General features: G+C 37.2%; 1 protein-coding gene across 4 annotated transcripts in view; it reads right to left on the bottom strand.

The window, feature by feature from the left end:
- The window catches only part of LOC138304896 (uncharacterized), a 141,960-nt gene extending 127,449 nt beyond the window's left edge, over positions 1-14,511 (bottom strand). The window contains exons 1-4 of one of the 4 annotated variants that reach the window (XM_069245276.1): positions 14,405-14,511; positions 8,189-8,442; positions 5,189-5,772; positions 1,082-1,316 (exon numbers count right to left, since the gene is read on the bottom strand). In XM_069245276.1, coding sequence (XP_069101377.1) covers positions 1,082-1,316; positions 5,189-5,772; positions 8,189-8,438 — 1,069 coding nt within the window. In that variant the 5' untranslated portion in view covers positions 8,439-8,442; positions 14,405-14,511. Of the gene's footprint in view, positions 1-1,081; positions 1,317-5,188; positions 5,773-8,188; positions 8,443-14,005; positions 14,087-14,400 lie in introns of those variants that run through there. The other 3 variants (XM_069245297.1, XM_069245266.1, XM_069245288.1) reach the window with 3 other exon arrangements.
- Positions 14,512-15,273: the final 762 nt, after the last annotated feature.

The raw sequence follows: 15,273 nt of genomic DNA on the forward strand, positions 1-15,273 counted from the left end.
ACCTGTTCAACAACGATCAACCAAACAAAGTCTGAAGTGGAATCACTGCCACAGACATGTTCAACAATGATGAACCAAACAAAATCTGAAGTGGAATCACTGCCACAGACCTGTTCAACAACGATCAACCAAACATAGTCTGAAGTGGAATCACTGCCACAGACCTGTTCAACAACGATCAACCAAACAAAGTCTGAAGTGGAATCACTGCCACAGACCTGTTCAACAACGATCAACCAAACATAGTCTGAAGTGGAATCACTGCCACAGACCTGTTCAATAACGATCAACCAAACAAAGCCTGAAGTGGAATCACTGCCACAGACCTGTTCAATAACGATCAACCAAACAAAGTCTGAAGTGGAATCACTGCCACAGACCTGTTCAACAACGACCAACCAAACAAAGTCTGAAGTGGAATCACTGCCACAGACCTGTTCAACAACAACCAAACCAAACAAAGCCTGAAGTGGAATCACTGCCACAGACCTGTTCAACAACGACCAACCAAACAAAGTCTGAAGTGGAATCACTGCCACAGACCTGTTCAACAACGATCAACCAAACAAAGTCTGAAGTGGAATCACTGCCACAGACATGTTCAACAATGATGAACCAAACAAAATCTGAAGTGGAATCACTGCCACAGACATGTTCAACAATGATGAACCAAACAAAATCTGAGTGAATCACTGCCACAGACCTGTTCAACACGATCAACCAACATAGTCTGAAGTGGAATCACTGCCACAGACCTGTTCAATAACGATCAACCAAACATAGTCTGAACTGGAATCACTGCCACAGACCTGTTCAACAACGATCAACCAAACAAAGTCTGAAGTGGAATCACTGCCACAGACCTGTTCAACAACGATCAACCAAACATAGTCTGAAGTGGAATCACTGCCACAGACCTGTTCAATAACGATCAACCAAACATAGTCTGAAGTGGAATCACTGCCACAGACCTGTTCAACAACGATCAACCAAACAAAGTCTGAAGTGGAATCACTGCCACAGACCTGTTCAACAACGATCAACCAAACAAAGTCTGAAGTGGAATCACAGATGTTCTTACCTTGTTGCTGTGTGGTCTGTTGTAATATAGAAATGTGTCCTGGTATCTTGTCTAACTGTTCCGTGTTCTGCTGTAGTATCTGAGCCTCGGTCACAACAGCTGATGACTGTGCTTCACTAGCATCTGAGACAAGTGCTGATGACTGTAGTAAATGTGTAGTAGCTGACGACAATGTTTGTGGTTGTGTGATGATGGCAGATGGCTGCAATATAGTCACATTGGTGGGCATCATGGCCTGTGAAAATCAACAAAAACAGCTGTGTTAGACATTTTAAAAATGATACTATAATTGAAGATAACCGAATATTAAATGAAATCAACTGATCTTGATCAGTTATCAATTAGCAATAATTCTGTTATTATTATGGTAGAAAGAATTGTCAACCAGATTAAAATACAGATCTTCCCTTTATAACGGGTGTCCATATTTCACTGTAGTCCAAATTTCACCATTTTTATGGTAACAAGTGATATTTTGGTAACCGTGACGTAAGGTGAGCAGCAAAGTATCAGAAAAAAATAAATATAATCTCCATAACAATATTCAAACAATAAAATTTCATTCTGCATTGGCAATCAGACCCTTATTCTGGTACGGTTCAGGAAGGTTGATAACTTACTGTAGGGGTATCAAAGAGATGCACTTGATAGAAAATGTTGTTTATTGTATCTGACTCCACATCAACATTGCACTGACATAAGTTTACTTCATATATTAGGCCAAAAAAAATTAGTTATGAGTTTCTCAGGCTCTGCCTCATGTATTTTTTATGACCACACCACCTACTTTTATCACCAAAATGAATAAAAATAAACAAGAGGCCCATGGGCCTTAACGGTCACCTGAGTTAGAATATATAATGAAACAAATAATGAAACAAATTAAAGACATATAAACACCATATGCTGGGCCTTGAAGTTGGTCAGTGATTTATAAATTTGTTTTTTTAGACTATGAAGAGTATTTGCTTCCATCAAACCTGTGAACTTAGAGGTATTTTTTGAAATTTTAATCATTTTTACCCTTTTTTAGCCCCGCCCCTCTGCCCCCAGGGGGTCGGCCAGGACCAATGTGGATATGATATTAAAATGCTATCTCAGGCTAATAATTCTAACCAAGTTTGACTCTTTCCTATGAAAATTGAGCAAAAAATGTTCATTAATGTGTTTTTCCTATATAAACTATAGTAAACTTGACCCCCTCCCCAAGGGGAAACAGGAGACCCCAGGGTCATATAATTTACAATTTTTATAAACAAACTTTAAGACCTTTTCATCTATAGAGTGTATTTGAATATACCATTTTCAGAATTTTAAAAGAATATTTTTGAAGTTTTAGCCTATTTGACCTTTTTTGACCCCGCCTCTCTGCCCCCAGGGGGTCGGCCTGGGCCAATATGGATATGATATTAAAATGCTATCTCAGGCTAATAATTCTAACCAAGTTTGACTCGTTTCCAATGAAAATTGTAAACTTGACCCCCTCCCCAGGGGGAAACGTGAGACCCCAGGGTCATATAATTCACAATTTTTGTAAAGGACCTTAAGACCTTTCTATTTAAGAAAAGTATTTGATTCTACCATTTCCAGAATTTCAGAAGAAGATTTTTGAAGTTTTAGCCTATTTGACCCTTTTTTAGCCCCGCCTCTCTGCCCCCAGGGGGTCGGCCTGGGCCAATATGGTTATGATATGAAAATGCTATCTCAGGCTAATAATTCTAACCAAGTTTGACTCGTTTCCAATGAAAATTGAGCAAAACATGCTCATAAATGTGTTTTCCCTATATAAACTATAGTAAAATTGACCCCCTCCCCAGGGAGGAAACTAGAGATCCCAGGGTCATATAATTCACAATTTTTGTAAAGGACCTTAAGACCTTTCTATTTATGAAAAGTATTTGATTCTACCATTTCCAGAATTTCAGAAGAAGATTTTTGAAGTTTTAGCCTATTTGACCCATTTTGATCCCGCCCCTAAGGCCCCTGGGGGTCAGTAATTGAAAATTTGTTAATAGGATTAAATGGCCTTCTCATACTGATAATTCTGACAACATTTGACTCATTTCCTATTACAAATGACCAAATAATAGGCAAAAATGTGTTTTCCCAATATAAACTATAGTAAACTTAACCCCCTCCCAGGGGGAAACTAGAGACCCCAGGGTCATATAATTCACAATTTTTTGTAAAGGACCTTAAGACCTTTCTATTTATGAAAAGTATTTGATTCTACCATTTCCAGAATTTCATCCTAGGGATTGTAAGTCTTATCAGATGTAGAAAGCTAAATCATCCTAAGGTTTGTAAGTGTTATCAGATGTAGAAAGCTAAATCATCCTAAGGTTTGTAAGTGTTATCAGATGTAGAAAGCTAAGTCATCCTAAGGTATGTAAGAGTTATCAGATGTAGAAAGCCTAAGTCATCCTAAGGTATGTAAGAGTTATCAGATGTAGAAAGCTAAGTCATCCTAAGGTATGTAAGAGTTATCAGATGTAGAAAGCTAAGTCATCCTAAGGTATGTAAGAGTTATCAGATGTAGAAAGCCTAAGTCATCCTAAGGTTTGTAAGTGTTATCAGATGTAGAAAGCTAAGTCATCCTAAAGTTTGTAAGTGTTATCAGATGTAGAAAGCTAAGTCATCCTAAGGTATGTAAGAGTTATCAGATGTAGAAAGCTAAGTCATCCTACGGTTTGTAAGTGTTATCAGATGTAGAAAGCTAAGTGATCCTAAGGATTATAAGTGTTATCAGATGTAGAAAGCTAAGTCATCCTACGGTTTGTAAGTGTTATCAGATGTAGAAAGCTAAGTGATCCTAAGGATTATAAGTGTTATCAGATGTAGAAAGCTAAGTCATCCTAAGGTTTGTAAGTTTTATCAGATGTAGAAAGCTAAGTGATCCTAATGTTGTAAGTTTATCAGATGTAGAAAGCTAATCATCCTAAGTTTGTAAGTGTTATCAGATGTAGAAAGCTAAGTTCCTGGTTGTAATGTTATCAGTTTGTAGGTTATAAGAAAAGTGATCTAAGGATTAAGTGTTATCAATTGTTCAGATGTGAAAGCTAAGTATCCTAAGGTTTGTAAGTTTATCAGATGTATGAAAGCTAAGTATCCTAATGGTTTGTAAGTGTTATCAGATGTAGAAAGCTAACATCCTAAGGTTTGTAAGTGTTATCAGATGTAGAAAGCCTAAGTCATCCTAAGGTATGTAAGAGTTATCAGATGAAGAAAGCCTAAGCCTAAGTCATCCTAAGGTTTGTAAGTGTTATCAGATGTAGAAAGCTAAGTCATCCTAAGGTTTGTAAGTGTTATCAGATGTAGAAAGCTAAGTCATCCTAAGGTTTGTAAGTGTTATCAGATGTAGAAAGCCTAAGTCATCCTAAGGTATGTAAGAGTTATCAGATGAAAGCTAAATCCTAAGTTACCTAAGTCATCCTAAGGTTTGTAAGTGTTATCAGATGTAGAAAGCTAAGTCATCCTACGGTTTGTAAGTGTTATCAGATGTAGAAAGCTAAGTCATCCTACGGTTTGTTAGTGTTATCAGATGTAGAAAGCTAAGTCACTAAGTATGTAGAGTATGAGTGAAGTAAGTCATCTAAGTATGATGTTATCAGATGAAAAGCCTAAGTCGTAGATGTAGAAAGCTAGTTCCTAAAGGTTTGTAAGTGTTATCAGATGTAGAAAGCTAAGTCATCCTAAGGTTTGTAAGTGTTATCAGATGTAGAAAGCTAAGTCATCCTAAGGTTTGTAAGTGTTATCAGATGTAGAAAGCTAAATCATCCTAAGGTTTGTAAGTGTTATCAGATGTAGAAAGCTAAGTCATCCTAAGGTTTGTAAGTGTTATCAGATGTAGAAAGCTAAGTCATCCTAAGGTTTGTAAGTGTTATCAGATGCAGAAAGCTAAATCATCCTAAGGTTTGTAAGTGTTATCAGATGTAGAAAGCTAAATCATCCTAAGGTTTGTAAGTGTTATCAGATATCACATGATATTAATTTGACTGAAAATCTAGAATAAACTTATGTATAGCTAAAATATAACAGAACTGAGCAATTTCGACAATTACTCAATATTTCAAGCTGACTGATAATCAATAACCTACTAAACACTACCTCTGATTCTGTCACCATTGTTGACGGCTGCAGTAGATTGGTCTCAGACTCCAGTGTCTGTGATACCATTGTTGATGTTGGCAACAAGTTTACCTCCGGCTGTAATACTTGGGTGACTGCGGATGACTGCAGAAGATTCACCTCAGACTGTGAAACTTGGGCAACCGAGGATGACTGCAGAAGATTGGCTTCAGACTGTAAAACTTGAGCAACAGAGGATGATTGTAACAGATTCACCCCCGACTGTAATACTTGAGGGACTGAGGATGTTTGTAGCAGATTGGCTTCTGACTGTAGTATTTGAGCGACTGACGATGACTGTAGAAGATTGGCTTGGGACTGTAATATTTGGGTCTGTGTGACGATAGATGTAGGATCTAAGATCTGAGTTGTGACAGGCTGTTCCTGATTATATACTTGGTATACCTGGTCACCACCATCAGACTCGGCCTGCTGGATGTTTATTAACTGTATGGTGCTGTTCTCTTGTTCCAGATCGGTTCCATCCCCAATCGCTTGTACCTGCAAAGCTTCATCTCCCCCTGTCAACTCGCCAGAAACAGACGCCTCAGTTCCAAATCCTGGTAAACAAATTCATATTCAAATAAATTTTATATTTTACATTCAAATACATATACAAAACAATTATAGATTAAAACCTCAAATGAAATAATCAAATTTAGAAGTGAACACAAACATAAAGAGTATTAAAGAATGTCATATGTTTTAACCCCTTTTATAGCAAATAAATCCGATTTCGACTTTTAGTTCTTGAGTTGAAAAAAACGATTTACAAATCAGGCCCCAAGATCATGAAACAGTCTTAAATCCAAAAGTCTGAAGTTAAGACTTAGCCAATCAAAGATGACATTCTAACAAGAGATCCCAGAGGGATCTTGGCGCCCACCTAAGAACGATCTTTGTCTGACAAAGGAAAGAGGGATCTTTTCTCTGCTTTTCAAGCTTTTACTACATATTACTACACATGAAATTTGAGAAAGATCCTTTGACTACTTTCTGAGATATATAACAGTAACAAACTTCAATTATCAAAATCCAAGATGGCTACCTGTCGGCCATCTTGTTCACCGATCGGTCCTAAAATGCAAAATGCACAACAAAACCCCTAGAAGAACCTGCACATACAATTTGAGACAGATCCCTTCAGTACATTCTTAGATATAGCGGAAAAAAACTTCAATTGTCAAAATCCAAGATTGCGTCCTGTCGGCCATCTTGTTCACCGATCGATACCAAAATGCAATATGCATAACCAGGGACCTAGGGGAAACTGCACATGAAATTTGAGACAGATCCCTTCAGTACTTTCTAAGAAATAGTCGTAACAAGCTTCAACTATCAAAATCCAAGATGGCGTCCTGTCGGCCATCTTGTACACCGATCAGTCCGAAAATGCAATATACACAACTAGACCCCTAGGGGAACCTGCACATGCAATTTGATACAGATCCCTTGAGTACTTTCTGAGAAATAGTGGTAACAAGCTTTAACTATCAAAATCCAAGATGGCGGCCTGTCGGCCATCTTGTTCATCAATCGGTCCCAAAATGCAATATGCACAACTAAGCCCCTAGGGGAACCTGCACATGCATTTTGAGACAGATCTCTTCAGTGCTTTCTGAGAAATAACTGTAACAAACTTCAATTGTCAAAATCCAAGATGGTGGCCTATCGGCCATCTTGTTCACCGATCGGTCCCAAAATGCAATATGCACAACTAGGGCCCTAGGGGAACCTGTACATGAAATTTGAGAAAAATTCTTTCAGTACTTTCTGAGAAATAGCGGTAACAAACTTTAGACTATCACAAGAGATCCCAGAGGGATCTTGGCGCCCACCAAAGAAAGATCTATGTCTGACAATGGAAAGAGGGATCTTTTCCCTGCTTTTCAAACTTTTTCAAACACATGACATATAAAATTTGAGACAGATCGCTATAGTACTTTCTAAGAAATAGTGGTAACAAACTTCAACAATGAAATCTAAGATGGCGGCCGGTTGGCCATCTTGTTTACCGATCAGTCCCGAAGGCATTATGCATCAGTCCTAAAAGGTACTATGCACAACTAGGGTACAAGGGGAACCTACACATAAAATTTGAGAAAGATCCCTTCAGTACTTTCTGAGAAATAGTGGTAACAAACTTTAACAATCAAAATCCAATATGGCCGTCGGTCGGCCATCTTGTTTACCGATCGGTCCCAATTAACAATATGCACAACTAGGGTCCTTGGGGAACCTTCATATGAAATTTGTTAACGATACCTTCAGTACTTTTTGAGAAATAGCGGTAACAAACTTTAACTATCAAAATCCAAGCCATCTTGTTGACCGATCGGTTCCAAAATGCAATATGCACAACTAGGGCCCTAGGGAAACCTATATATGAAATTTGAGAAAGATCCCTTCAGTACTTTTTGAGTAATAGCGGTAACAAACTTTAACTGTCAAAATCCAAGATGGCCACCTGTCGGCCATCTTGTTCACCGATCGGTCCCAAAATGTGATATGCACAACTAGGGTCCTAGGGGAACCTGTATATGAAATTTGAGAAAGATCCCTTCAGCACTTTTTGAAAAATAGCGGTAACAAACTTTAACTATCAAAATCCAAGATGGCCGCCTGTCGGCCATCTTGTTAACCGATCGGTCCCAAAATGCAATATGCACAACTAGAGTCCTAGGGGAACCTACATATGAAATTTGAGAAAGATCCCTTCAGCACTTTCTGAGAATTAGCGGTAACAAGAATTGTTAACGGACGGACGGACGGACGGACGGACGGAAGGACGGAAGGACGGACGACGGACCACGGACGAAAGGCGATTTGAATAGCCCACCATCTGATGATGGTGGGCTAAAAAGTTAAGTCATTTTTGATTGGCTAAGTCTAAAATTGTTCATGATTCTGAAGTCATTTGTTTACTTTCATTGATTTTCCCCAAGAGAAATTCACTCTGATCTGAATTTAACTTGCCAGCAATGTCATCACCAGATTGAATGACAGTTATGCCAACAGCATCCATAGCTCCTCCTTCCGACAGAAGGGTGCCATCGGAGGAAATGTGTGCCCCATCCTGGGTGAGGATATGGTAGGTGCCTGGAGGGATGTGTACGGTACCCGATCCATCCATAGGTATACCCTGCTCCTGGAGTATAATCTGAGCAGCATCTTCCAAGCTGATGGTTATGGTTTCTGTGTTTTCCAAGTCCTGAATTACTCCTTCCATTCATCTGAAACAAATAAATGTAACATTAGTTATAAACATATTAAATTAATATTGGAAAATACCAGCCAAAACTTTGTACTTTTTGTCTAACTATAGCTAGCTACATGCAGCTGTTCAACAAATTCAGGTACATCTGTACATGTATTAAAAAAAAATAATAAAAAAATAAAATCACAAAAAATCACGACCAACCTTCACTATTTTTTTCAGTTATGTAACCTGAAACATGCAATGTTAATTTGCATATAATTTCTTTTTGGTCTATACTTAAAACTTTTCATTTTCAGGTGCTTTAATTTGTTATATGTTTTGAAGTCCTCAGTTAGCTATATAGGGACAAAAGTGTTGAGAAACGTAATATATTTACATTGTATGTCAAACATTTCAACAAATTTTCAATTTACTATCATGATGCTATCTTCATCAGATTTTCTTGAAATTGCCAAAGTTTGTATGCTGGAAATCTGCAAAAATTTTCTACGTACAAACGAAATTTGGATGAAAAACAAACCCATGAATATATATAATAAAAATTTTATTGTCATAATCAAGAATGTATAAGTAAGAAGGATTTGTCACTGTCTCTTTACACTACTTAACACCATGCGAGACGCCTATGAACCAGGAATAAAAAACATTATTCTCAACAAATACTTGTCTTATAGAGTCAAAAGAAACAGCAATGTAAAGCTTAAAGTTGCTCCACCACCAACAGAGCATAAATGATATTCATCATTTGAACAATAATTGGGGTTTAATCGTGTATATGTATGCCTAATTAACACACACAAAAAAACATGAAACAATTTATTTCGCCTTTGATGCATACGCAATCATTACTTCATTCCATATAAGATAAAGTGTCACGGAATTTTTACGGGATGCAATTAATTATTTTTCATGTTTTAAACTTGAAGTAAAATTAGAAGCTCAAACTTTTCAATGGTGGTAATGGTGTAAAGTAAGTAACTTTTGTAACTGAAGAAAAATACAAAATCGTCTGCTCCTGTTTTTGATAGTGAAAAAAATACCATTTGTCAGCGGTGGAGCATCTTTAATAAATTTCACGATTTCTAGTCAATGGTTTAAGGACGGAAAATTTAGAAGAACTACATGTATCTTAAACTTTCATTAAACAAGAGATCCCAGAGGGATCTTGGCGCCCACCTAAGAACGATCTTTGTCTGACAAAGGAAAGAGGGATCTTTTCTCTGCTTTTCAAGCTTTTACTACATATTACTACACATGAAATTTGAGAAAGATCCCTTGACTACTTTCTGAAATATATAACAGTAACAAACTTCAATTATCAAAATCCAAGACGGCTACCTGTCGGCCATCTTATTCACCGATCGGTCCTAAAATGCAATATGCACAACTAGGGCCCTAAGGGAACCTGTACATGAAATTTGAGAAGAATTCTTTTGGTACTTTTTGAGAAATAGCGGTAACAAACTTTAAACTATCAAAATCAAAGATGGCGGCCTGTCGGCCGTCTTGTTAACCGATTGTCCCAAAATGCAATATGCACAACTAGGCCTCTAGGGGAACTTACATGTGAAATTTGAGAAAGATCCCTTCAGTACATTCTGAGAAATAGCGGAAAAAAACTTCAATTGTCAAAATCCAAGATGGCGTCCTGTTGGCTACCTGTCGGCCATCTTGTTCATCAATTGGTCCTAAAATGCAATATGCACAACTAGACCCCTAGAAGAACCTGCACATACAATTAGAGACAGATCCCTTCAGTATATTCTTAGACATAGCGGAAAAAAACTTCAATTGTCAAAATCCAAGATGGCGTCCTGTTGGCAATCTTGTTCACCGATCAGTACCAAAATGCAATTTCATAACCAGGGACCTAGGGGAACCTGCACATGAAATTTGAGACAGATCCCTTCAGTACTTTCTAAGAAATAGTGGTAACAAGCTTCAACTATCAAAATCCAAGATGGCATCCTGTCGGCCATCTTGTTCACCGATCTGTCCGAAAATGCAATATGCACAACTAGACCCCTAGGGGAACCTGCACATGCAATATGAGACAGATCCCTTCAGTACTTTCTGAGAAATAACTGTAACAAACTTCAATTGTCAAAATCCAAGATGGCGGCCTGTCGGCCATCTTGTTCATGGATCGGTCCCAAAATGCAATATGCACAACTAGGGCCCTAAGGGAACCTGTTCATGAAATTTGAGAAGAATTCTATTGGTACTTTTTGAGAAATAGCGGTAACAAACTTTAAACTATCAAAATCCAAGATGGCGGCCTGTCGGCCATCTTGTTAACCGTTTGGTCCCAAAATGCAATATGCACAACAAGGCCCCTAGGGGAACTTACATATGAAATTTGAGAAAGATCCCTTCAGTACATTCTGAGAAATAGCGGTTACAAACTTTAACTATCAAAATCCAAGATGGCTGCCTGGCGGCCATTTTGTTGACAGATTAGTCCCAAAATACAATATGCACAACTAGGGCCCTAGGGGAACCCACATATGAAATTTGAGAAACATCCCTTCAGTACTTTCTGAGAAATAGCGGCAACAAGAATTGTTAACGGACGGAAGGATGGATGGACGGACGGACAGAAGGACGGATGACAGACCACGGACAAAAAGCAATTTGAATAGCCCATCATCTGTTGATGGTGGGCTAAAAATATGACACTTCTCAATACTGGTGTCTTTCTAATTTCTGTAATACAGGGGTGTATTCGAGATCCCAATACGATGTGGATAAAGTGTGATTATAACCGTCGAATAGTTCCATCTTCCTGTGATTGTGACATCATATATTTTTATGTGATTTTGGTGACATCATCATCATAATGGAAGGTGAGATTTATCGACAGTGAATCATATTTTATCCACATCATATTAGATTATCATATTATACAATGTCTCTGCATGCTCTCACAATCTAACGTGACGCTACCCAAATTGGAACAGTTTTTGAAGATTATTGTAAAAATTTTCTTACATGTGGTTGAATCCAGATTATTTCTTAACATTCCACAAATAGATGCTTTTATCATTAATTTCATGATTTGTTTACTTGTCAGCAGTGCATATATTTATAAATACAGAGCTTGGAAGCATGCCCGGTCCAGCCCTGCGTTTCAGCAGGTTTGAGTACCCAAAATGGAACACCTCCTAAATAAAGTTTGATTAATAAATGCCCAGGCATGATAAAAAATGTTTGAATTCATTAAACATTAAATCATTAAAGTTCAAACATTTTTTAGTTTATTCAAGTCACAAAAAAAAAATGTCTTTCAAAAATATTCCATTCAGCATTTATTTTTCTTATTTTAAAATATATGGTGTTTTTAGGGTTGTCAAACGAAGTTGTTTCCCGGAGTTTTTCAAAATTTCATTATTTTCATTTTTAGATACAGATAATAAGCAACTGAAAAGAAAATGACATATTACAATTGTCACAGTTATTAGTCACCATATCATTTTTGTTCAGGACTTTTATTGTTAGTTTAGATTGTAAATTGAAAATTCTGTGTCACATTAAAAAGTGTTTCATTTTGGGTAGCGTTCCAAATTGGGTAGCGTCACCTTAATCTTTACAATTATTTACAAATGAAACCATGACTACTGTACTATGCAATATACATTTGTATACCAATAATACATTAAACAATAGCGAAGGCACTGCGATGTTAGCTTATTAATCCAGTTATTTTGTTATGTTGGGACATCTCGTCGTGTTAAGGTTCATGTAAAGGCTTTAAACAGTGATATTTTGCAAGCCTAAAACTCATTACTGTGCTGCAATTGAACAGAACTAATTTCGTTAATTGTTGGTATATACCCTGGCTAACTGTCAGTCTTACTGTGGATATTAGCCCGAGATACTCTGGCCCCGACACAAGACTTAGACATTATGACAGATAGATGTCTGGTTTAGGGCCAGAGCGCAGTCCTATGTCAAAACGTGGAATAAGCCGACACCGTTTGGTATCGGGCCAGGTCATCTCCGATTTAGACTACTTACAAATTATTACCACCCGGAATCGTCACTTACCTTGGTCTTTACAACAAATGAATAATTTACCTACTCATAGCCATCCATTTCATCACGCATGCACGTTCTAATGTGTCACCACAGTAGTTTCTTTTTCACAACTTTAAATTTCCCTCGTCATCGTCGCCATTTTCTCGTAGTATGCAAATCACCTTTAATCTTGACGGATTGCTATATTTGGGTAGATATAATATTCATTTGTTGAATAGACAAAGGTTAGTGGTGCTTCTCAGTGGTCAGTCTGAATCGGAGATGACCTGGCCCGATACCAAACGGTGTCGGCTTATTCCGCGTTTTGATATAGGACTGCGCTCTGGCCCAAAACCAGACATCTATCTGTCATTTATGTCTACGTCTGGTGTCAGGGACAGAGTATCTCGGGCTATGTGGATATGTAATTTGTGAAGCTGCTTGTAAAATTCAGTAAAATATGAGAAAAATGTATATTTCTGGAGAAGACATAGAACTCGTGTGAATTGCATTGATGGGACCAAATAATCATGCCATCGTGTTCAGTTGTGAATATGCCAGGTACTCCAACAGTTTGTTTGGCAAAATCGGCCCAGCAAATAGCGCAGGTGCCTATTGTAGTAATAATCCAATAATATTAGATCTCGATATTGAGAAACTTCTGATACACAACGTAATGATCAAAAGTGTCTCGTCGTGCTATACCTCTAACATTGTTGGAGTAATTGTAGTAAATGCAAATGGCTGCTATGAATGGCGGATCACAAATATCACATATAAGAAGCCATCTCAATTGATACAAATGTTCTTATAGACACAAAAAGGTACTCTGAACATGAAAAGAAGACTCTTCACGAAAAAAAAAGTTCAACCGATTTGTTTGGGGCGAAAAATGCAAATTTCCGGAAAGAGCCTCAAAGTCCACATTTTAACTATTTTTTTCGTAAATAGTCTTCTTGTCATGTTCAGAGTACCTTATAGTGTATATAAGAGCACTTGTATCAATTAAAATGTCTTCTTATATGCTATATTTCTGATCCACCATTTAAAGCAGCCATTTGCATTTACAACAATAGGCTCCTGCGCTATTCGCTGGTCCGATTTTGCCAAACAAACTGTTTGGGTACCTGGAATAGTCACTACTGAACACTATAGCATGCTTATTTGGTGCCATCAATGCAATTCACACGAGTTCTATGTCTCCTCCAAAAATATACATTTTTCTCTTCTTTTACTGAAATTTACAGGCAGCTTCACAAATTACATATCCACAGCTAGTAAGACTGACAGTTAGCCAGGGTACATACCAACAATTAATGAAGTTAGTTTTGTTCAATTGCAGAACAGTAATGTGTTATAGGCTAGCAAAATATCACTGGTTAAAGCCTTTACATGAACGTTAACCCCCTAACATTAGGCCTACCATCATGAGTTGAAGTTTTAATCTGCATTATCAGGTCAACCGGGGTTAAAATACACTGGTGAGTGGCGTTATTACTTTTAACTATTCTCTCATATTACGAAATAATCATTTGGTGTTGTAGGGTTTAAAATATTACCAGGAAATATGGAAATGGTCTCGAGGTTAGGTTCAAGCTTCTGTCAGTGTGAAACATGTTTGTTATTTCAAAAATGGCGCCCCGGTCAATGAAGACCGCGGCAACGCAGTGACAATGTGTGATATATATTTCAACTAATTAAAAACAGTTAATTAGTTTTAAAGTCTATTGATCAATAACCAACACTGTTTATTTAAGTTTATCACACGGAATGGATAAATAGCGCCAAACATTGCTGAACTCGAAGTGTATTTTGAAGAATAAATTATGCAAATTAGAAAGCACGGGGCAGTATTCGGGCAGAATGCGAATGTCGTACTTATTTTCGTCATATATTCAAATTATTGTTCTCGTAAAAAATGACAGAATAAATATTCAAAATATGATATACAAACCCACGTAGTTAATCCAAGCTATCCTCTTTAGAATTTCTCGGTTTGTTTGAGAGTGCCCGAGTCTACAATCTCTTGTGCAAATTCTATCCCATAATAGTCTATGACGTCTCACAAGGGCGATAACTCTTATACAGACTTGGGCACTCATCTGAGAATATACACATGTCAATATATCTTTTACAGTAAAATTGCAAATGCAAGTAAAATAGCTTGTGTGAATAATTCAACATTTGACGAATTTTCAATAATAGATAAAATGCCATTTGAACAAATAAATTTAGAATTTGCAAAATGGCCCATGGAGTTGAAAAGATGCAGTAAATGTTGCTTCCAGGGCTGAAATAGGACAGTATACACTATAGACTGTTTCATTAATACTCAAGCATTGTGTTCTTTGGCTAGAATATCACAAGATGACACTAATAATCTTGTATAAGAAGCTTTGTATGTCAGTAAAAATATTAATGAAAGTGGATCATATTCGTGGTTTTCATACGTATCAAGTATTATCAACGAAAATAAAATCACATTTAATTGACATTATTTAAAGGGGAAACTTCAGTAGGAAAGAACAAGCCAGATTAAAACGGTCATTAAAAAGATTCATACATGGCAGATTTGAAATTATTTTCTCAAGCAAAATGCAGCTTTAGAGTGTAGTAATAAGCTATTTCTATATAGTCTATACATGCAGTAAACTTAAACAAAACAATAAAGAGGAATATTATCTTTCTTTGCAAAATTTTGAATATCGAAAATTGTTGGCAAAACTTCGGATCAGCAATCACAACCTAGAAATTGACGCTGCTAGGACAAAAAATATTCCTCGCCAGCACCGGTTATGCAAATTTTGCAATATTTAGAGGAGGAAGC

This window comes from Argopecten irradians, chromosome 1, assembly GCF_041381155.1.
Source record: "Argopecten irradians isolate NY chromosome 1, Ai_NY, whole genome shotgun sequence".
NCBI classification, from domain to species: domain Eukaryota; kingdom Metazoa; phylum Mollusca; class Bivalvia; order Pectinida; family Pectinidae; genus Argopecten; species Argopecten irradians.